This window comes from Drosophila biarmipes, chromosome 2L (assembly GCF_025231255.1).
Source record: "Drosophila biarmipes strain raj3 chromosome 2L, RU_DBia_V1.1, whole genome shotgun sequence".
NCBI classification, from domain to species: domain Eukaryota; kingdom Metazoa; phylum Arthropoda; class Insecta; order Diptera; family Drosophilidae; genus Drosophila; species Drosophila biarmipes.
The window spans coordinates 18,175,121-18,199,386 of record NC_066612.1 but is presented as its reverse complement, the minus strand read 5'-3'; the positions used below and the strand labels follow the sequence as shown (position 1 = coordinate 18,199,386).

The 24,266-nt window shown below is 42.8% G+C and overlaps 1 protein-coding gene across 4 annotated transcripts in view; it reads right to left on the bottom strand.

The window, feature by feature from the left end:
- Positions 1 to 476: 476 nt before the first annotated feature.
- LOC108034327 (hemicentin-1) overlaps positions 477 to 24,266 on the bottom strand; it is a 37,978-nt gene continuing 14,188 nt past the window's right edge. For all 4 annotated transcript variants that reach the window (XM_017109203.3, XM_017109204.3, XM_017109205.3 and 1 more), the window contains exons 3-13: positions 23,418 to 23,492; positions 19,176 to 19,273; positions 17,743 to 17,888; positions 17,539 to 17,600; positions 13,808 to 13,966; positions 12,457 to 12,585; positions 11,463 to 11,597; positions 9,661 to 9,810; positions 8,771 to 8,857; positions 8,453 to 8,707; positions 477 to 1,342 (exon numbers count right to left, since the gene is read on the bottom strand). In XM_017109203.3, the coding sequence (XP_016964692.1) occupies positions 1,140 to 1,342; positions 8,453 to 8,707; positions 8,771 to 8,857; positions 9,661 to 9,810; positions 11,463 to 11,597; positions 12,457 to 12,585; positions 13,808 to 13,966; positions 17,539 to 17,600; positions 17,743 to 17,888; positions 19,176 to 19,273; positions 23,418 to 23,492 (1,499 nt within the window). In that variant the 3' untranslated portion in view covers positions 477 to 1,139. The remainder of the gene's footprint in view (positions 1,343 to 8,452; positions 8,708 to 8,770; positions 8,858 to 9,660; positions 9,811 to 11,462; positions 11,598 to 12,456; positions 12,586 to 13,807; positions 13,967 to 17,538; positions 17,601 to 17,742; positions 17,889 to 19,175; positions 19,274 to 23,417; positions 23,493 to 24,266) is intronic.

The following is a 24,266-nucleotide window of genomic DNA, read 5'->3' as shown; positions in this document are numbered from 1 at the left end:
ATGTTTTCATGTGGGTCGATGGCGCACAAATTCACTGGCAAAGCAAACAATGCCAAGCGGGTGGCGGGGCTCAGTTGTTTGGGCACAGTACATTTTGCGGTTCCGTAAACATTCGCCTTTGGGGTTACTGCAAAATACGGGTTTCTTTGCTAACCATTTTGACTTATCCTCCTTGAGCCGAAGTTTTTATGGGATTGATTCGAAGTTACTCATACTCAATCTATGTAACCAACTCCGCATGGGGTATATCGTTTATTCAGCACCTTGGGAATTCATTTTGTACTTACCAATGCGCAATCATTTACCTTTAGATTTTCCGAAATTTTATTTTTACATGACGTGGCAAATAAGAAATTAACAACTTTCTACAACTGTTGGAAAAATAAAAATTCAACATTGGGAAAACAGGTTTCCAAATAAAGAAGAAGAAGTCACTCTGCCCATTTAAGGACTGCAACTAACGACGCATTGTGGACTCAAGTTTACATGATTTAAGACGGCATTTTATTTTCTCTCAAATCAAGATGAAATTGTTTATGTAATATTTATTATACAGCTTGCAGTGCTTGGGAACTAAGCTAGAACAGGACTTACAGTACAAATATTTTTACCGACCCCAATGACTTAGATCTAATCTCGGTCCGAATATCGTTTGCTAGATATACCCCTGGCCTTGAAGCATTGACAATTAAATCATTATAAATAAAGATTTTCGTTTCTTAAAAATTTAATGTTAATAATTAATAGTTGTCATAAGATACCGATCGTTTGCTCTAAAGGTAATGCATTACTAATTGCATCTCCGTATCTATAGGCCAGGAATATAACTAACAACTCGCGTGCCAAACCGGAAACTTTTTTGGTTTAAGCCCTTATGATTTACATTCTAATACTTTGTATTTCCGTTGCGAGCCCCAGATCCCTAGAGTTCATACTCGCTCCTCCAAATGGCCTCTTAAGTTTTAGATTTACCTTAAACATCAACAACTTTTTACAGTAAGCAACTTTCCACATAGCACACAAATAATAGTTTTGTTGACCAACACGATTTATAAGGGTATTGCTTACGAAGTAGTTTATCTTAGTTAGACTACACGTGGATTTCCATAAACTTTTTGTACACTTTTCCGCCGAACAGCTTAGCCCGGCCACGCCCCCAGGTAGCCGAAGATGCCGAAGATCATCGCCAGAGTTAGGATCGCCGGACCGGGAAGGGGGAGGCGAAGGGCCCGGCTCTTGAGGTCCTGCATGCGATCCAGGTCGTCGGTGAGGGACTTGGCGTCGTGCTTCGTGAGGTGCGGGCTCTTGCCCTCCGACCGATAGGAGGCGCTGTGATCGGAGCCTGGAGAAGATAAAAATACGGAGAGCGAGTTCGATTTCAATGATTGATTGAAATATTTATGGTTCTTTTGTGGACTCTTGGCTTTTACTATCACTGACTTAATCAACTGGCACATGCCACTTTATGGGGCGCCCTTCATTTTGCCGGGGACTCGAGTGTCATCAGCCGAATGTCCTTTTTCAATTATGCGCTTGCCACACGCCAACGAGCATAAACAATAGACCCAGGATGCGTTTATGGCCAGCCATTTGTACCAGGCGACAATGCGAAAGAGATAAAAAGACCTCCAGTTATGGAGGACCCGGGCTGGGGACTGGGGAATCGAAAGGGACAGTGAGCTCAGGACACAGGATACACAAACCCAAACTGTTTGTCAACTGGCAGGGCAGAAAGTATTGCATATAAAGGGGACACAACTTTGCCTGCCCCACTTATTTATAACATTCTCACTTATACAGTTCCCAGTTCCCAGCTCCCATTTCCCAGGCCCAGCCCCCTCAATCTCTCCGCTGGAAAAGCGAAAGTCCTTCGTCCTTGCTGGTATTTTGTTTCAATTTCACTTGGCAGCATCGAAATTGTTTCGATTTTTATTGCTTAAGTGCGTTAAACCCTTGCGCCATGCATTCCAAACAGGGGCGGGGGCTGAGGACTTGTGGGAGGTATATACGTACATATGTCCTAAAGGACACATTGGGCTGGGGGACTGGGGGTCGGGCAGGAGGTGCACGGACTGGGTATTGTTTTTGCCATCAATTTATCGTGCAGTTTGTATTTTTTGCCAGTCGTCTTCCTTTTTCGGCTGTTTGTTTGCCCGGAAATCTGGTTCATTGGACATTTGTTTGCCTGCTGGAAGGGGGCGGTTCGATTCGCTTTTTTCGTCGTCCCCTCGATTTGGTTTTGTTTGACTTTGACGTAAGGCCATTGGTCATTAGGTGGATTGCAAACAATTGTTTGCGGAATTATTGGAGACCATGTTTGGCTCGACCCTATCAGCCCGAATATAAACATTTCAAGGGTTTCAGTTAGCTTGTGGTCTTGTAATTGGCTCGTGTGCATTCAACTAGGCAATAACTTGTGATGAATTAAATTCGTTTCGTCAATTACTTGAAATTGAATATGAAGAGAGACAATTGCATAGAGTAATAACAGAATACAATAAAATGATTTTTAAAGCTCAAATTTACTGTTCAATTTTGTAGAGAAACTGGATTTGCTTTGAGTATATGTAAAAAAATTTCTTTTTAATGTTTGTTTACAAAATCAAATGGTGTTTACAATATCAATTGAAAACTAAAATCTCTGGCCAAAAAAGCATGCAAATAAATTTGAGTTCCTTAACAAACAGTATTGACTGAATTGTATTTCAGAGCTTAATTTTTTTTAGTGAAACCCAAAGCTTATTTAACGATAAAAAATGTTACTTTTTATAAAGAAATAAAGAAACTAGGATAAATTAAATGCAAAAGGTTACGAGTATACAGGAAAATATAAAATATTAATTTATTTAATCACTATTTACACAAATACTAATCTTTTCTCAAATTAAGGTCTTAAAGTGTAAGCCGTCTTATTAATTCTTTAAGCTGGATTAATGGACACAATTCTTGCAAGTGAGGACATTTAAACAATAAGAAGTCTAAGAAGTAAGTCCCTGTGGCAAATAAAACGAAAAGGCAGTGCCATATGTTTGCACAGGTGAAATCGAATCGAGTTGAAAATGCCTTGATTTGACCCCGTTCGCCTGCATTGAACGCACTTTGTCATAACTATGAAATACGACCCGACGGCTGGTCCTTCATTTTCGGTCCACCCAGGGACTCTCCGAATTGTTTTTAACGAGAACCCTTTATTTTTATAACGGAAATGCGCAAATTGCTTTGCACCGGTTGGCCGTGTGTTTGTCTGTCGGGCTGTGGGTGTTGGTGTGTGTCTGGTCTCTTTTTTGTATTTTTCCATAAGCAGCTTTTCCACAAAACTCCTTTTGCACTGCCATTCCTGGGCGGCGTTGCCTTGGTTGTTTTGCTGGCGTCTGCAAACAGTTCCATGTGTGAAAGCCGGCAACACCAACACCAACACGCACCGAGGTCCTTGTTTGCTCCCTGTGTGTGCGTGTGTGTGCTTGTGTGGGTGGCTGATTTTTATTGACGTTTGAGCATGTGTTTATGGGAGGTGGGAGGTGGGCTGCGATGGCTGGGAAAGTCCCAGCGGTGTCTTTAAAGAGCTTAGGCGTGAGCGGGGGATGGCAAGGATTCCTAGGAAAGCCCTGTTTGCCGAGGCAAAACGCTCGAGCTAAGCGGAGCACGCTCTTAAAACTACTCCAAACTTTAAGACGTTTTGCATAATTCCTCGGACGATCCGCGGGGAGCACTTGGCCTAATAGAAATGAACTGCTTCTGCTTATCGATTCCCACGCAGGGAAATTGATATGATATGAGGGGATAATAATTTTGATGCAATTTAGTAATACATCTTCTATGATACAGGTCCTCTGTTTTCTAATTTGTACAGTTTCGAAAATTGCAAACTTAATCACTATCCCACTCTTTAAACTCTTTCTTGATTTATGAAAGGGATATATCAAGTTGACATTATCTAAAATAATTTACGCAGAATATTCTTATACTTTCCGTTCTTTTTTCTCTTTTTCAATTTGAGATCATTATTAAAGAGTAACAATTCAAGAAATATCTTATCTTAATTTAAAGGAAGACCAATTTTGTATGTCACAAATAATACTTAATCATCAAGTTTCTTAGTAAAAATGAACTGCCCTTTTTATGAATCTTCACACAAAAAATTGATCAAATTTGATAATAATTTGATGAAATCTAGTATTAAATAATTAGATATCATTTCTTAGATATTCGAGTTTGGCTGAAAATACCATTATCAATATCAGGTAACTTTATTAAAGTGTGTACACAATACTTCATCAATTCTTCATGCGAAAAACGCCTGTACCTCAATCCGAAACGCAGGAAAATATGGATAGCTTGAACTCCATTTGGGGGCAGCATTCACACCTCGCCTCCCGAGCCTGTGGCACTTAAGCGTGAAAAACGCAACTTGCACTCAGCACTTGAGACTCACTTGGTCCTGGGCCATGCGTTATATTTATCGTGCAGTTTTCCCCACTTTTCCATGACCATTTTCCACTTGGTCGGGGAAAAACCCTCTGCTGCATCCATAAAATGCCCGCGGCACGCGATCGCAGTTCGGTCACTGTCTGTTGCTTTTCATTTACTTCATCATTTTTCACTTTTCACATAAAGGAGAGGCTCGGCTTGTGCAAATTATAGGCAAATTATTGCCAGACACTGAATGCTGAAGTAATCACTCGTCCAAGGTCCGAATACGAGTGCCAGTCGAGCACTTTCCATGTGAACTGCCTGGCCGGAGGAGCAGTACAATCTTCTTTTATTGCATTTCCTTGTAATTTGTGCCATATTGTTTGCCTGTTGGCCGCACAAATTAAATATGACAGCTTGGCAGTGGAGCAGCACATGGCACTGGAGAGCAGCAGGTCCGATTCCGGATCCGACTCCGACTCCGGCTCCGGCTCCTGCTCCTGCGGTTGATTGCAACATTTTAATGACAGTTTAAGTGGCGAGCCGAATGCATCTGCAGCACTTAATGGGGACACCGGTTTTGTGGCCTCGGGCGAGCTAAGCGCTGACCAAACGGACGACCAGCGTTCGACTCCATTGATAATTGGAAATTGAATTTAATTGGCAGACGGACAAGTGTTGGCACATCTGGGCACCCGATAAACTCACCCGGCCAACCCGACCACTATAGTTAGATTGGTTAAATGGAAATTGTTGCCAAATATAAGGGGCCAGGGATTTTTGTTGATATAATTATGCCATTGCCGTTCCTGTTGCAGGTGAGTAAATACGGCTACTCAGTGATCTGTTTGGGGTGTAATAACTAAGTTCGGAATACCTGAATTTAACTAGCTCTCATTGAAATACCTAAGGGCCTTAAATGTGCAAAGGACAAATCGATTCAATGTGATGAAACGCAAACAAAAACCCCTATTTTTTAACACTAAGTTGTCAGTTTATCAATGCTTTAAATTTAACTAAATTGAGTGCAAACATTTGAGTGTTTACTTCAAGGGTTAGGCCTGAAGCTAAACTTTAACTGCAGCTGTTAAATATAATGTTTTCTTTGCTTTTAAAAAACCCTACGTTCAGCAATAACTGAAGTACAAACATTTGAGTGTTTATTTCCGGAACCAGAACGGTTGACGTTTTGGGCGCAAAAATATGGTTAAATAATTTTAAAAGTAAAATAAAACGGCTTAAATTGTATACTTAAACAACAATTTTTATTTTCATTTTCAAACGTTTGAGCCCTGTTTTTGCACATAAAACTTTTGCTATGTAACTTAACTTTCTTTAGTGCTTTGTTTTTAATTATTTATTTAAATGACTTCTTAACAATAAATCGTATTTTTAACAATGGTTTATATTTAATTAAAATAAAAGAAAAGAAAAACGCTATTGTCGAGTGTATCGACTTTCATATACCCGTTACTAAGCTGATGGGAACAAAAGGTAAATGGAGATAAAAAAGCAACAAAGCGATATTATAAAGCGCCACCTACCCGCTATTTTAATATATATTATGTGGACGGCGGACAGATTTAATCATTTTGCCCGTTAGAGTGGGCGTATCAAAGTTTTTTTTAGGTCAATCGATAGGTATTGATGAAGCAAAAACATTTCAGAAAAAAATTTATCTAGCATGTAAAACTGTGGCAGTCACAGTTTTTCGCGGATTGTGTGGAGTGCTCGTGAAACACTTTTTTAGGTCAATCGATAGGTGTTGATAAGAAAAACACCTTCCATTAAACATTTTTTTTTGGCATAAAAGCATTGTGGGCGTGACACCCTGCTAAAACAAACTTGAACTGCGCAGAAAGCCTAGGAATCTATATGCCAAGTAGCTTTTATAGTTTCCGAGATCTTATAGTTTATTTGGACGGACAGATGGACCGTTTGACATCGCCAGATTAACTCGACTAGTGATCCTATCAAGAATATATATACTTGATGGGGTCGGAAACGCTTCCTTTTACCTGATACATACTTTCCGACGAATCTAGTATAGCTTCTTTATCTACGAGTTACGGGTATGTGTTTAATTCAGGGGACAACCCTAGATCTAAAAGTAAACCGGAGCTGTTAAATTTAATGGTTGGTTTGCTTTAACTACCTGTTGATTAGAATAATGCAAGCTTGCGTTTGTAGGCCCCAATATTTAAACCCAAAATGGCTTCGGCAACGGTTCAAATTAAGCCGAGTTAAATACAAACATTTGGGTTCAGCCTGAAGCTAAAATTAAACCGTGGCTGTAATTAAATGTTTCGTTACCTGTCGAATATAAAATTCCCCAATGATAGCATCATCGTTGGGTGCATTTTCGTGTTCCCGCCAATAGGGGGCGTGGCTGGCGAGGGGGTTCTCGGGATGTGGGGAAATGCAGCTTTGGTCATGAAACTTTTGCTTGTCGCCGGCTTGTTCCGCCTTAAAGTGTCAGCGGCCGGGCAAAAACAGTCGCGACATATGCAAAACGCGGCAACGATAAGCGAACAAGCCCGCCCACTCGAATTCCCGGACTCGAGCTCCCACTCCCTGGAATCTAGGGGCTGTGCTGCGGGAAGGCATGGTACACCACCTACTGGCACGATATGTGCAACATCTAGCAGGTAATAAATCTAACTGTAAACGCAGCGCTTACGACGTTGCATGCAGCGCTTGAAAGTTGTCGTCATTGTAGCACCCGCATCCCATTTACCACCCTCCACTCCCACCCCTGCCCTCTGAAAAGCACCCCGCTTGCCGAACCCCCTTTTCGCCGCCCGCTTTCAAATGGATGGCCATCCTGCGAGGGATGCAACATTTTTGCTTGCGTTTGCCAAAAACGGTGGGATAATTTTGGGGTGGGGATGGTGGAAACGGGCCACCATACCGCCTTGAAGCCTTGTGTGCAATTTGTCTGCTATTTTTATATTGCGCTTTTTGGAGCACTCCCCTGCCCCAGCCCCCCTCTGCCTGCCCCCCTCCATATTCAATTTGTTCGATTTGATTTTGTCGAGTGCATTTTATTTTTAGCCAAGCGCGTATGCAGAAAATTTCCACATCGCAGCAAAGGGCCTGTAAAGTTTTATGCGTTCGTCCTTGCAGAAAGGACAAAAAAGGAAGCAAGGGGGAACATTGTCGCCAATAGTGCGATCGGGAAGTGCAGGAAATCGGAAAGCAAGTGTAAAACTTTATGCTTATCGATTGGCAGCTGTTCTCCAAGGAGCCTGGTGACTTGTGCTTTAGTCGGCCAGCTCGATAGTTCCAGCGGCACCTAGGGCTACGTTTTTTCGCCCCTTTGGCCAGGAACAAATGCTCGGAAGGTCATTATTATTTATTATGATTGTACATTACGATGGTCCGCATTAGCAGCACATTACGGCAGACACATTGTCAACTCAGCAGCCGGCTGAAGATTGGATCCCAGAAACCTAGGCCATTGCATGCTAGAAAGTCGTATTTTCCCCCACAACGCAACAAAATGTATATAAACCCATGGACAGGAAGCGCAGAGATACAAAAGAATGGTTTCATATGTTCTGGCCAAATATCTTTGCGCTCTGTACGCAGTTTATGGTGGGGTATATACGACTATCAGATGCAGGATTACCGAAAATTCTGACTATAACTAAAAATGGATAGGAAATCTGCATGTAAGCAACGAAAAATTCCTTACCTCTCGACAACATTTGATCGCCCTAACCTTAAATTTATCAACCCCTACACAACAAGTACGGTATCCGGCAGTCAATCCTGCCCAGCACGCTGCCAAAGTTCGCTGGCAGCTTTGGCCAAAAGTATCTATATCTAACAAGTGGCGACAACGACTTGCCAGAGGCCCTTAAGCCAAGCAGCTAAAGTCGTTATGATTTGTCATAAGCATAAAATAAACGGCGAAATATTTATGGTGTGCTACAGGGCCCCCAGGAGAAGGATTTCCCATCAATTGCTGGGCGGGGAGTGGCTTAGATGGCCGCTCCCCGTTCCCCCGGGGATTCGAATGGGGGTGAGGCCAACTCACCGTGGTTTTGCAGCTGCTGCTGGTGGTGATCCCTCCCCCTCGACGAGGAGGAGGACGAGGAGGAGGAGTGGTGATCCTGCGAGTTCCACAGACTCGACGTGGCGCCCACGAAGACATTGTTCAGTCCGGAGGAGGCCTGATCCAGGCCCTTGCTGTTGGCCTTGCCACGTTGCAACTTGGTGTTCTGCGCGTTTGCGTTGAAGTTGTACGGATTGCTGTTGCTGTTCTGGTTGCTGTTGCTGCCGTATCTTTGTTCTGGGATTACAGAGGTGTCAGTGGGTGATACTGCAGTGGGGTTTAAGAAAACTGAGTCCTCACCTTTGTTGTACTTCACAAGCACCACGGGCACCGTGTTGATCGATACGGTGGGAGCCATTGTCGTCATCGTGGTGGTCTGGGGAATATCTGGGGAGGAAGACCGGGCTGGATTAGGCAGGATAAGAACCTAGAAATTGAGCCATTTTCTTGCAGACAAATTCTATCTATCATGCCATTGTTCATGAAAGTAATTTCGAAACCGAGTTATACATTTACACACTGAGAAAAAAAGTATTTCAGGCTTGAATAAAGCATTTTCAGTGTCAACACTCCTGTTTAAGAAACAAAGTTCGAAATCTTAAAAACAAGCCTGTTAAAAATGGTAGCTAGAACATGGCCTTCAGTTATGAGTATTTAGAAAAAAGATTCTTATGAAATGTGGCTTTTCAAAAGTGTTAGTTATTTTTCTACAGTGCGACAATTCCGTAGATTTTCATTAATTTACAGAGAAAGTTATTCAATAAGAAGCGTTCGTTTGGAAATACATCTTTGCGTCGGGGTAGGCGTTTTCCCATATGTTTGATTTGCCCCGCCCAAGTGATAAAGGGATAAAGGATTATAGCCCGGAATGGCCTGCTGCTCGCACTCGTAAATCAATCACTGACACTGGGAAAATGGTCACCTTCGAACTCCGGCTGACCCTTTTGTTTTGGGAATTTATCGGGCAGCGCACACATTGCTGTCGGCTCACGCAGAGTCATTGACTCAAATTAATTAAAAGCCCAGTTGGGCAAATAGTTTGCGCCTAATTGCCAGGGGCGCCCTGACTTATGGCCATTGTTGTGCGGGCTTATGGTTACGGCTACGGTTACGGTTATTGTATTTGTGATTGGCAACGGTATGGAAGCCAATTCATGCATGTAGTTATTGTTACTTACGCCAATACTTACGGTACAGTTTGATCGCGCCGTCAGTGTCGCCCAGGGAGTTTTTGGCCACACAGCGATAGGCCCCGAAGTCCTGGATGTCCACCTCGTATATGGTCAGGCGCATGGTTATTTTATAGCCCGATTCAAAGGTTTCCGGCACAAAGCGCTCACCTGAAAGGGGAAACGTGGGGGGTGTAAGAGTGAGGGCTCTCCAACCGCAGTGCACTTTGACCCCCTTCCGAACTGAACTTAAGTGAACCGAACTGCTCCTTCTCTCCGCCTTCCCGCCTTCCCGGCCTCCCAGCCTCTTGTCAAAGTAATTTAACTTGCCGAGAAAAGAACTTTTGCAGTCGCCCCAGCCCAGCTCGGAACGGCTTAGCTCAGCTCAAACGAATCCCACCCAAGTTAGTCGTAGTCCCCGGCATGGGCATCCTGGCTGGGTTTTGGGAACCCCTGTCAAATGGTCCGTTTTAATTTATACAAAAACAAGTCTGTGCCGGCTCTGCGCATTGTTGCTTGGCCCTTTTTGTTTGTCATGCAGGTTTTGATTTACGTTTGATGTCGGTTAGATTTAGTAGCACTAAGCCGAGCATTACATTTTGTCCAGGTTCGGTAATTGTTATGCATGCCAGTTGGGCGACTGATTACTCCAGCAAAATGCCATTGTGATGGCCCGGCCAGAGATGTAGATTTCGGACCAGGGCTTGATTAGAAATAATTGGGTTTCGGGGAGCGAGTGGAGAGAGGGGAGTGCCACAGTGCTCGGGACTGGATTGCTGAATTTGGCCGGCTAATCAGAAGCCCCTCAAATGCCTGCGCTGTAGTACAGCCACGGACACTTGTCCCGTCCTTGTCACTTTTTTGCGGTTATGACTATCACGAAACTAAAACAGAAAACTCCATTAAAATCCAACGGCCGGTCGGACAGTTTCCGGCAACTGCTTCTGACTTGAGGTCATTTTCAATCACTTTTTTCCATTTTCTCCGCCGGCAAAAAACAACTTGAAAATAGCTGCAAGAGAAGAGCGTAGCGACTGCATGTCCGTGACTTTTTCCGCCGGCCTCTATGCCGATGACGATGCCTTTTCCTGTCCAGTTCATCGGCGGCAGGGGGTTAAGTGGAAGTGGTACGGGGTTGGGGGTTGGGGGTCCTGTCGACCGCCGCAGTTATTCAGCGACCGCGGATTCGAGTGTTCGGCTGGAATGTTTATTTTTTCCCATCGCTTTTTTATTGGCCGCCCCACTGCAGCACTTTTTGTCATCGTACTCAGTCCATTTCTCAGCGAAGATGAGTGGCAGAGTTGAAGAGGTTAAATGAAGAGATGGACCCGTCCATCGTTAAAGGCCCTTAGAAAATTAAATTGAACGTACTAGGCAAGAGGTTGGGCGAGGAGCAACCGGAGAACATTGAAATTGAACTACGAATAAGACACCGTTGCCGGAGATAGTTATTGAGTTAATAGCCTTATCTTGAAGATTTTAATCCAGGACTTTCAAGATGGCACTTGCAATGTTAGTGTGTCAGAAAGTTATACTTCTTTAAAAGGCACACTGAAAGTATGGGTGATAAGAACCTTAGGTCTCAAAATTAATTATAAATGTACCGAAAAGTATGCTGCAAAAATACATAGTATATCGAAATTCGTGGTCCTTCGTGTTCATTTTATTATGCTGCATACTTTTGGGCACCTAAAATTATTCTTGAAGCAGAGATTCTCTAGACGGATTCTTTTATATAGCTATTTCAAATAAAAGAGGCTTTTCTCTTCACAAGTTTTCAACCACCCCAATTTTCCATTTCTTACCATCCCTAATACACTTACCTGGCACGATTATCGTGTCGTTCTTCATCCAGTAGTTGATGGACTTGGGATATGCCTCCGACTGGCATTCCAACGTGATGTTCTGTGTAAGGGCAGCCCCGACTAATTGATTTTGTATCCAAATCATGGGCGGAACTGTAAAACAGCAGAGAAATGCCAGTCAAAAGGGGGAGTTCGAAATAAAAAAGCCGATGGGGAAATATGTGGGCCGGAGTTTTGCGTCAGGTGTGGAATGTTTGAGCGATTGCACGGAAGAGTGGACGTGGATGTGGCTGTGGGCGGGTGAAGAAACAAAGAATTCCCATTTATAGAGAAATTCCGTTCGTTATCGTTATTGTTTTTCTAGTGCTTTATGCTACCGTTTGGCCGTTCGCTGCGGTTGCCATTTATTGTTTCCAACTAATTGCTTTTTAATTTTATAGCAAAGCCACAAAAAATGCTTTTGCAATCGAAACTGAAGCGCACCGAATTGTGGTTGGCTAACCGAAGAGGATATTTTCCTGCACAGCAACTTCTGCGCTCGGAGCGAGCCGGCTTAAATATGTGCCATGAACTTACCTAACAAATTGTTGAGCAATTTTAATTTTTATTTAATTAGCGAGAAGGAGCCGGGCAAAGTGCCCTGAAAATGCTAACTAGCTGGGAAAAAGAGGGCGGGAAGGTGGGGCGCTGGGCGGCACACACTTAATTATTTGCTTTATGCCAGGCACCTAGGAGTATACAGCTTTTCCAGCCACCCCGCAGTGGGAAATTAAAATGCAGGGCATATTTAGCATGGAAAGATTTCGAGTGTCGCTTTGTGTGTGTCGCAGACTGTGACTGTGTCTGGTGTTTGGTGTTTTCCACTGCGGTCTCGTCTGGAGCACCCGGCTCCCAGCGCCCAACTCCCTGCCCCCAGACCCGCCATGCGGTGGCAGTGCCTGGCGCAGAACTATAAATATTTAAATATGCTAAAATTGATGGGCCCGACCCGCCCCAAAATACTCATACTCACAGTGCACAATGAGCATCACACGCTTGCTGACTGTTGGCGGGATGCCATTGGAGGCGATGCAGAGATAGGCGCCCATGTTCAGCCGGTTCACTTTGGCGATGGTCAGGAAGGATCCGTTGAAGGCGACGGCTGGGAGGATGCAGATGGTTAGACACACAGATAGAACGATGGAGTGCGATTAACATCGAGTGGAACCGATTGGCACATCAACATATATCTCGGCAATTGCTCTTCCCTGCCATATTCCCACATGCAGCTCATATGCCCGGAATGTCTCTTGCTTACACCCCAGGGAATCTGCCCCAGCCGGAGGAAAACCCCCTAACAAACACACACGGAGTCCCACTTGCTCCGCCAGCTAATCATCGCGTTCTCATTGCTTATGCAAGCTGGGAAATCTCAGAGCACTACGAGAAAATCCCGACTTCAGTGCAATTTTATAATAGCATTTCGAGTTTTTAGTATGCATTAAAAAGTGCCCCAACAATGAGATACCCGCTTCTCCCACTCATTGCCCCTGTACTGCATTTCCGGTTGCATATTTACTTGAAGTTTATATGCATATTTACATGCTTGAATGGGAATTTGAAACTCATGTACCTACAACTCTTGTAGGTCACTGCATTTGATGAGGAATCTAGGGAACAGAAAACCCTAATTTATAAAAAGTTCATCGATATTTCTATATTTAGGATTCAATAACTAATCACTAACTAGAAATTTGTAAATTATACAATGAACCTCAGGTGTTATATGTTCTGCGGGTTTTATTGTTTAATAAAAAGCGAACTAAAAGCTGTACTAAAACAGTATTATTAAATACTTATACGTTACTTTATAAATCGAATCCTAAGAAGTCTTATCAGAAACTGAAAATTCTTTCCGTCAGTGCATGGCTTTCATTTTGGCAGGATTCGACTGAGGCAAAATCCTTCTGACAGCCAAGCTGGAGAATTCAAATTGCACATATGTAGCATTCGACATGTTTGCTAGTTGCGCCACCCTGCCTTCTCTCGCCGTATTGCATCCATCTTGTTTGCTATAAATCCTTGATATTTGACAATATATTTCAAAATAAAACCCAAAGCCGTTTTTACCCCATTTTAATTACAAGTCGCTCTGCATGCAGCAACTATTAGGTAACACCCGTACTGCGCTTAAGTGCCAAACAACCAAACCGCTTTACTTTCATCAACCTCTATGTGGCGAATTAAGGAGTTCAGATTTGTAATAATCCGAGCAGGTGCCGAGCCCCCTATAACAGCACAGCTCACAGAGTTAATTACCGCGTTACTTTAAAATGTTTTGTAACGAAATTTAATACTGCGGGAGCACGCGACCCGAAACTCACCCTCGGCCCCGTTTGGCAGGGGTATCAGTTCGCCACCTTCGCGTCGCCAGGTTATCGTCGGAGTTGGCGATCCCGTCGCGGCGCACTTGAGGGTTACGTTGGAGCCCTCACGTATTACCATATCGGTGCTGGTCGGATAGTCCAGTATGTCGGGGGGCACTGTGGGTCGTCCGGGTGGTTCAAGTGGAGTCCCGAAACACACCAAAACACGTGCGCACACGTAGGCGGAGATACAAAGTTTTAAAGTGGCATATTATTCATACGCAGCGTGGGTCGCAGACAGAATTGTTCGCAGATCCAGTTCCAGTTTGTTGGCGGTGTTTAAGTTGTTAGCATGAAAGCGAGAAATGCAATAGTCATTGGGTTAATTCAGATGATAGTGGGGCATATTTTAAAGATTTTAAGCTAAAACATCATGTTTCCTTTCTGCTTTACGCTTGACAGACCGAAAGGTAGAACGACAATTTCGGCAAGCCATAGAAAACTGAAGAGCTTTCGTCTGCATGCACCTTTTCAGGTGCATTGCAATTAATTATAATTTTATGCTCCACTACTTTCCACTTGCCAAAAAATAAATAGAAAAAAGTTAAAGTGGCGGAAAACTTAAAAAAGACACAGTCAGCTGACGGGGAATATATAAAGTAGATTCATTTTATTTGGATTTACCACCACTGTAATTCAATATATGAAGAAATGCTGGCCATGTTACATTACTTTTGCCGCAATCTAGTTATTTTAGCTTGCACCTTTTTCTAACAGCACCCGATTTTCCTTTCTTTTTTGTATTACCGATTTTTCTTCCTCCTTTCAGGAAAGCCCCCAAAGGCCAAGTTATGACTCACACACAATGTGTGACTTCAAAGCCTTCATGCCAACAATGATGTGCATGTTTTACAAAGCGTACTTTGACTTTTCACCCGGCCCCCTCACCCAGCTGTACAGGGTACACGTCATGTCCTACAAATTGAATGTAGGCTCCACTCCAGCTGCTTTCCCCGCGCTGTTGACTTTCCTCTAATAGCCATCGCTATAGCGCTACCCCTGTCACAAAAAGCGATGGCGACTTTATCGGTGGGCGGCCATGGCAATTTCTTTCTTCGCCGCCATTATTGTGCGTTGATAAGTTATGAAATCAGGTGAAACGGTGTGTGATTAAATTGACGTTACAGAAATTAGTTTCAATTGGATTGAGAAGACGGCAAATGGCAGATGGAGTTCGCCTGATTTGGGGATTATCGGTAAAAGCTATTGACTGCCTTTAAGAGCTTTAAGAACCAACGTTTAACTATTCAATTTGAAAATCTGGCTTAATATATGTTCGGTCAGTTCCTGAATAAGACAAAAAATCCAATCGTAATCGGTTTCTCCCATTTTTAAGCTCTTTTCAAACTCGCCCATTTCTGCAGCCCGAGTGCAACTCGTCGGAAAGTTGCAGTTAGTCAGCCTAAGCCATTTAACCATAGGCAAAACGCCAGTGAGGGAGCATATTGCTTTATATAAATTATTCAATGCCTGGCTGGCTTCCGCTCTGATCCCCATACATACGCTCGAACAAAAACAATCATCGCCCAAAACAACAAACCAGGCGCCAAACAAGGCAAAACAAGCCCACAGAAGTTGCAGCGCCGAAAATGTGAGAAAAATACGTTAAATTTGTTCCAAACTTGCTTTCCAAGCCATATTTTTCCGATGCTCGTTTTTTTCCATTATGCATTTTAGTGATATTTTTCTGAAAGAGGATTAATTTGGTCAGCAGCGAACACTAGCTGCCGAATAGCACTAGCTTATTTCGAGTATAAATAAATTGTGTTACCGAAGCCGGGCCAAAAGAGGGGATTTTTTAATTCTTATAACGTGGAAATAGGAGGGATGTAAAAATAATTTAAAGCACTTTAAAAAAATATAGCTTTATTGCATTAATATCCGATTTAAGGTTTATGAGAGACAACTACTTTTCAAACTTCCTAAATAGTTGGGGTGCCAAACAAATCAAATCAAATTTGAAATCACTTTTAAATTGTATTTATATGTCTAAAAGTATGCAACAATATATTTAAAACTGTAAAGTTCACAGCGAGGACTAATATTATGTATGCATTACATACTTTTAGAAACTAGAAATAATATTTAAAATGTTTGCGGCCTCTCATTTTATTACAATGCTGTTCGTTCCCACGTTTAATAATTATTTAACTTGCTTAGGAAACCGTAGCTTGATTAATCGGTAATTATTTCAAATTTAATGTTTTTTAACTTTAATGCATTGTTTTTAAGTGTACCATTTATTCGTACATATTCTCAGCGTTATGCACCTGTTTGGCATTGTAGGGATTTACAAATCAAAAGTAACTAACAGTGCAATAAATTTACAAATTAGATAGCAACTCTTGATTTAAGGCCCTAAAGCCTCACATAATGCCATAGTTAGTAAATATTTTAATTCTGGTTGAAGTATAGTGATTTATAAATCCGTTTTTTTTTTTGTGATGTGATAACCCTCTCCTCTCCTAGATGAGGTCACTACTGGTTCACCTACTTTCTATTTTCCGACCTTTGCTAACCAAGCTTTATAAGCTTGCTCTTTTCCATTTTCCGGCGGCTGGCTTATAAGTTCTGATCACTTTCACGCCGCCGTTTATTTGCTTATTTCGCGGTGTGGAAAACTACTACAGCGATGACAACAATAATAGTTGGTTGCCATTGAGTGGGCTGAATGGGCGGTGGGCGGTGGGTTGGCCGTAGGTGAAAGTGGATGTGGAGGTGGTTGTGGCAGGGTGGCGCAGTGGGAGTGCGCTGAGAGGCACACACCACAAAATCGAGCACTTTGTCAGTGGCAGCTGGAAAATCCGCGCTGATTTAAAGCGGCTTGCCATTTTGCTTATGGACTTAGTGCGGTTGTGTGTAAATTATTTCGCTGGCAAGCCGCTGTTGTGCTCAGTGTATCGGGAAAAGGACGAGGACGGGGGAGACTGGGACTGCAGACTGGGTCCTTAATGAATTTCAACATCAATGAAAACACAATCAACCAGAGTGGTTACTTATGCGGATGGTGCGGGCCGAACCGGAAACGAGACACAAAACCCCAGCTCCGAAATGGGGCGGCATATTCATTTTAAATTCGCCTACAGGGTGGATTTCCCAGCTCTGAGGTTTTTCGGTGCCGCTCCAACGTCTACGCCGTCTGAATAATTAACGCCAGGACATGGACGACCTGGACACGGACATGGACGAGGATGTGGACGGGATGGGGAAGGTGTGTGGAAGGAATGCGGAAGGGATGTGGATGGGACAGGTGCACGTAGCATGTAAATTGTTTCATTACCTTTCGCTCTCCGCTGTTTGCGGGCTCGAACTAATGTGTTGGTTAAGTGAAAACTTTTCAGCACAAAAAAATAAACGAGGAAACCTTTGGCTTAAGTCGAGCACGAGCTTCTTCTTCTCGCAATTAGACCCAATCGAGGGCACTATTATAGCTGAAAGTTGCACAACTGCGCTTCCCCAACCCAGTTTTCAATCGCCACTTGGCTGAGCAATTAGTGCAATTTGAAAAACTATCAACAGCAACTTTGGTGAGCGTTTCCACTGAGCCACTCTGGGCAAATTACATTTCATTTGAGCCCGCTTCAGAGTTGCATATGTGCATGCCTCGATTTCATTTCACAAACTATGTTCTATTGGGCTAACTGGCATGGGGTGGGTGGGCCTAATGCCATCTTAGATGGAATACTCACCCACAACGTCTAGATAGCCCACTTGGCTCTTCATGGGATCCGTGTTTATTTGGCACATGTACCTGGAATCGATGCAAATGCGAGATTTGGGTATTAGATGTTCCTAAGTATTGGCCAGCAGCTGGAGAGTATTGCAATTAGGGCAGGGGATCCTTCGTCCTCGAAGGGGCATCGAACATGCAACTGGGAATGGGGATACATTACCAGCCTTTGTCGGACTCCTTTACATCCCGTATACGCAAAATCCAGGCACGTTTCTCGGCGTGAGTTATGCTCATGCGATGATTTTTGGTTATGACGTGATTTTGTATCGTTAAAATGGTCTGTGTATCGACACGTAGCCACGCAATCTAGGAGAACAAAAAATACACACAAACTGGTAAGAAAATCCGTTTATAGTTGGGTACATTTGAGTTGTAAAACTAAAACGTTCTGCGATTTCCTCGTCCCAATGCTAATGCCCCATTGGCGTGGACGGAGCTCATTTATAACGCCTCGGCGAAAATGTCGCCAAGAAGGTGGGAAAGCTTTTTGGATAATGCGCCTAACCGCCGATGCAAAGTAGTGGAAAATGTGCCAGCCCCTGGGCTTATGTAAAATTAATTTCAATTTTGTTCTATATTCTTAGTACTCGGGTTGATAAAGACCTTTGCATTGGGCGCCTTTGTCATCGGGGGTATTATGAAATATAGCTCAAAGAGACTGCAACGCGAAGGACCGTGAGCTTTGCGCCAGATTCTGAGTATTCCTGATTGCATAGCTTGAGTTTTGATTGCTATACGGTCTGGGACACTTTTAACATGGTGTCAAATCTGAATTACCTGGAGTGTGCAATAGTGGTTTCACAAAAAGCAATTCGGGGTCGAGTTCTCTTTGATCACCGGTTACTGATGTTGTTTTCCGACGCGGCTTCGTTTTCTGGCGATCAAACAAACTCGACCCAAAGGCCAACCAACCCGTCGGGCACTCAAGCTATAAGGTAGAGAAATTGTTGTCCCACACTCTATTCAGACATCAATTTCACTAGCTTTCAATTTGACTGCCCCCATGCATCAGTGATAATGATAACATCGCTGGACATAACAATTCGGTACAAAGGGCTCTAATAACCTGCCCAGATAGTATCAAAACGGACTGACAAAATGGGATAATATAGCAGTTGCTATTTTCGTTTCGGCAATTCATTGGATTTATTTTTCCTTTTGTTTACCTTTTAATGTGTCACGAAATCAAAGTAACGCCCATGGGCTCCGGAACGTGCCCAACAAAAGGGTCAGCTCAAGCCAAAAGCACGACACGCAAAGGTGGAAAACTAGGCCCAAGAACTTTGCCACGTCCCAGCCGATGAAGTGCAAATGGTTTCGACTGACAGCGCACACTGACCCGAAAATCATATTTTATGTCACATACTGCCAAACCAAATTATAAATGGGCGTTCAGTGCAAAGTAGTTAACAGTTTGATAACTGAATAAATATAATAATAGTTTTAAAAATATGGTTTCGGGTATTTTTAAAGAATATTTTAAGTTATTTACTGACTATTTATAATTTCGTAATACTCAAATAAAAATAATTTTTTGTTGGTACAGTGTGAGTTCAAGAAGAGAAACGCATTAGGGTTTTGTTCCAAACTTACCTTGTAGGTCTGCAAATTATCGACTACACACTGGAGTATAGCCTCCCGACTCACGGGAACCGTCACGTTTTGCAAGAGCTCTCCGAACTTTGGAAGATCTGCGAGAAAGTGGAGAAAAGTACTTAGCACTACTGACTTGTTCTTAATCTAATCTAAAACAAGGTACATATCAGCTTGTTTCCTATATTTGAAGGCTGAAACATCTGTATCTACCTTTGTTTCGAATGGACATAAGAGCAACTTCTCAATAGCTATGCATGCTGCAATGGCGATAAACTGATAAAACCGACTGTCAAACTTGTCTTAGAATAGGGGAGCTTAACTTATGTGTGCCGATTTTAAGTTAAGAGCCTTTTTTCTAAGATAATCCGACTATCAAAACAACACGCTAACCAGTACATTAAAAAAGAAAATTGTTGAGGAACTTATTATGAAATGAAAATTTTATAGAGATAATTAATTACTACAATTAGAAAAAAAATTCTTGAGGCAGTTACTATGAAATGAAAAACCATTAAGGTAACTTTAAAATATTACAAATGCTAATGATGCTATAAATGTTTATTGATAAACAGAGACTTATTTACTGACAAGCGTGCACTTCCTTAGCATCCCTACAAAAATGTAAATTATACGGAGGCCTGCACAATGTAATTTAATGAGACCCAATGAATATTGCATTTAATTCCATTCAATTGGGGACCCCAACTTGGATCAGATAGCAGTATCAGTGGAGACCATTCCGTCGTGTTTTGCATAACCCACGTCAACATCAACATCAACAATCGTGGCCTGGACTGGCCTGTCAGCCAGTTCTCAACCAGTCAATCAAAGCGGAGCACCCCGAGACCCCGCCACCCACGCTAACGCACCCACCCACCCGAGCGCACCCACATCCACGCGAATGCTCAGCGAAGCGTTGGGAAAGCGCGTTGACTTTAAAGGCGCGCCCGCAAGTATGCAACAGATTTGCGGTCGTCCTGCTAGCGAAGCGCAAAGGGGAAAGCCGAGCGAGGGGAGGCTTAAAACTTAGCCGCCTCACGCCGCCGCTTTATGTTTGTGTTTGCTCTTGTTTGTCGCTGACATGCTCGGAAACCTCAACGAAGTTTTCGCCTCGCATACGCTGCGGAGTAAAATAATAAAATAAAATAAAATAAGAACACATTCAAGGATGGTGGGGCAAAACAAGTAGGGCCCGGCCAGACGGAGGCTTTTTCTCATATGCGGGGCACGCATCGGTTAAGGCAAATCAACACATAACAATCTTGTACTTAAAATGCGTAAACAAGGCGATAAGCAAGGGTGATGGCCAAGAAAGTGGCGCAGGGGCGGGGGAGAATTTTTTGATGTTTATTGATGCGGCCGTAAATCTCAATTGCGGCGGGCAAATGCGCAACTTTCTCCTTGTCGTTTCTGTGTGTCCCCGTCCCGCCGTTTATTGTCGCCTAATCTCTTCCTAAACATCACGTTTCGAGTTGTCAACGATACCCTCACTTACGCAGGGTAATGACCGGTTAGCAGTCGTTCTACCGGCGGACAACAGATCCATGGAGGATTACATTTTCATGAGGCGTAGGTGGTGAAGGATGCGTAAACAAACGCAAATAATAAAGACCATTAGGGTACTTAATCATTATATGGTTCATCATTTACCACCACATTTGGCACCAACTATTCGATACCTAAGTGTGCATGCATTCGAAGACAGTGTTTTTATAGTTTTAAAGCGATAAATTCTATTAGGTATAAAATATATTAAAAAAAAAAATGGAAATTATTTTTTCGCTAATATACTGAGGTGTTTCAAGCCATATTTTAACAGGCATTTAAATGAAAATTATATCTCCAAATCATTACATTTAATAACCACTTATTTTTATTAAAAATCTCTTCTTTAAATTTAAGTCAAATTGTATAAAAAGTTGCCTAGGGGTGGGCCTGGAGTTTTTTTCTATCACTTATCATGCAGCTGTTCCAAATCCCAATGCGAAGTTTTCAATGGGAAACGTAATCTGCGGATGAAGTGTGAAAGAGCATTCCTTGGCTTCCATGTCGTATCTCTCGCGCGCCTCACTTGATAACAATAATGGAACCGTGTCCCAAGTAGCCCCCACTAATAAGCTCGATTACACAGGCTCCGGTTCGATTCGTCAGAGCCGAGCCGTTCGTCCTGGCAAACTGTTCTGTCATCGTCTGCCGCCTTTTGCCAACTCATTTGATTTGCCTCCGCTTATTGATACACACATGTATCCACACAATAACACAATAAGGATATGCCTGCGTGAGTGGGGTCCTTTATGACACACTTTCTCCGGGGCGGTCGTGTGTGAATATGGGAAATTTGTTACATATTTTGCGCTTCGTCTTCGGGATTGAAAGTGTGATTGTTTAGTGGATTTATGGGCATATGAAATTAGGATTTAATGGGGGCATTTGCTTTGTATCTGAAGTGGATAAATGCCTTCGAAAGCCCTGGGATCCCTTGACACTGGGTGCTTAGCATAATGTTTATGATGTAAGCAAGGAGATTGCAAATCGCCGCTTAGAGCCTCTTCTTTGGGGTCTTAGTGGCCAGAAATAAAATAAAAACACAGTTCAAGGGAAGCTCCCAAACTCGACTTAAATGTTGTCTACCTTTGTGTTCACTGGGGAGAAGTTAAAGTGCCCAGATGCAACTAGAAATTCGGAAAGTCACATCTCATTTGCGAACTAGTCTCGCATCTGATATTATAAACTGCTTTGGCTTAGTTGCCAGTGCCTAATGGACCACTTTCTCAAGCTCACTAGGCACAATTTCCCACTTTCCTTCCGCTGCTTAAAGCCAACTTTATTAAGTCAAGTCGACTTGACTAGCATTTCAACTTAATAAGCGCAACGGCAACATCCAGAGGCAGCAACAACAAGCAAATGGCGCTATTTAAATGCTAAACAACTCTATTAAGTTGCACGACACACTAACACACTCGCACGAGATGTGCTCGAGATACACGCACACACTCGCATGCAGGCCGCCTTATTTTCTCCCATTTCCCATATCCTCCATATATGCATATACATACTTATGTACGTATTCCCCATATCCATGCCAAGGGCAAGCTTGACATTTGTCCGCCGTCTTCTCTGCAGAGAAAACTGAACCTCAGCACGTTTCAAATACAATTTACAATAAATAAAATTTAAAAGCGAGCAAAAGGACTGCTACAAGAGCAAGGCAACTCGCATTCAGAGACACTCGAGGGAGGGGGAAAAGCTGGGAAAGCCGGGAAAGCGCGGGGAAAGCAACTGACTTAATGGCGCCGTTTGAGGGGACGGGGCAGCGGGTAGGGGGAGGGGGCGGATTCTGCTGGATTCTGACAAGAACTGAGCACGTGACGACACTGGGGATAAGTTTAAGTGATATAAAAACGGCACGGCTGCAAGCGCAGGTGAATGTGACCGTGGGGCTTACAATTAATTACACTTAATATTCATAATTAGGGAATCAATCGGCAGGTGCTTAGGAATTAGATTACACTAATTATTGTCTTCGGGCTAACTGCTTTGCTGATTCAACAAGTTTAACAAGATCTTGTCACAAACAAATCCAAAACAACGTTGTCTACCTTTTAAATTTTATTTGTTTTTAATTTTATTTAAAATGTGAAAACAAAATTTATTTTTAAAAGGCGCTCACTTGGAATCTGGAATTAAAATACATTGTATTTTGTGTTCTTTGCTTTAAAGCTGAGATTTTTGGTGATGAAGATATTACATTTTGTCGACATAAACTAGAGAGTTTTAGCAACGAGCTGCCAAAAAAACGTGTTTAGTAAATGTAATTTTTATATATGTTTAAAGTAAATAACCGAATGTAAATATATAGAAAGCGTGAATTTAAAATTGTAACCTAAAAAGTAAGTTCAAGTTGAGTGCGTAACAAATTTGCGGTGTTTTAAAATGGTGGCACGAAATAAATTATCTTCTAGCTCGTTGTTGCGTTGGCACCCGGCCATATGAATCTTATAATAAATAATTAGTTTCAACCTTGAAATCATGCACTGGCAACCGTCCAGAAAACAGATAATACAATATCCCCAATTAAATGAAGCACTGAAGAACATAAAGGTATACGTTGCATGCATTTTAAGCCAATGTGCATGGGTTGGAAAACCCATCGTGTATATGGAAATTCGAGCCGTGTGACACGGGCCATCGGGGGTGAGGAAGGGGATCGGGGATGAGCTGGAATAGCAACTGACTCACCTTTCTCGGGAATCGCATTGACTGCCGTATCCTCGCGTATGTCCTCAAGTAGCTCATCCTTATTTTGCATTTCCGCTGCGAGATTTCGTTCCGAGTGCCATCGAGCCATGAAAAGTGTTGAGAGTTTATCCAGTGCCAGGAGATGGAACGAAGAGACGAGAGATAGAGTGTACATTTAGAGAGGTAGTTAATATTGGCTTGGTTATCCTTAGTGCAAATTCAATTTGCGGAGAGCAGTGTGTAAGGAATATAAACAGCCAGCCCGGCTCGTCCGCACTCCTTAAAATTGGCAAGCTAAAAAACCCCAAAAACCGCACCCAACACGCCCAGAGAATGCCAAGGGTTAAGGGGCGGCAAACTTCTCGTTTCGTGAACTTTTCCAATATTTAAGGTCGCCTTTTCAGCGCCTTTCCCTGCAGACGCTCAGCTTGTAATTTTCACAGCCACAAAATGAAGTTGCAATTTGACTTTTGTGCAGCTGCCTCTGTGCGGCAGCTGAAATCGATTGAAAGGGGTTCGAGAGGGGGCGGGGTTGGGGTCGATTCCCCGAGGTAACAGGTAAAATGCATTTCCCGGCACGCGTCATAAAATATTTAGCAAATGCCTGCAAATGGGTAAATAGATTTACGTTTATGAGGTCGCGCTTCGAATGTGGAAACCGCAGGGCTGGAAGCCTTGGGGAAATTTGGCCAGTGTAAATAGAAATCGGATAAGTTAATTAAGAAGCCAATGTATTTGGCTTTAAGTCAAATTTAAACTTTACTGAAACACCGGAGTCACCTGGGGCTGAAATTCATCGAAGAAACTGTATCTAGTTCTTTTGCCAAACGAAAATGATATTTTCCCAAG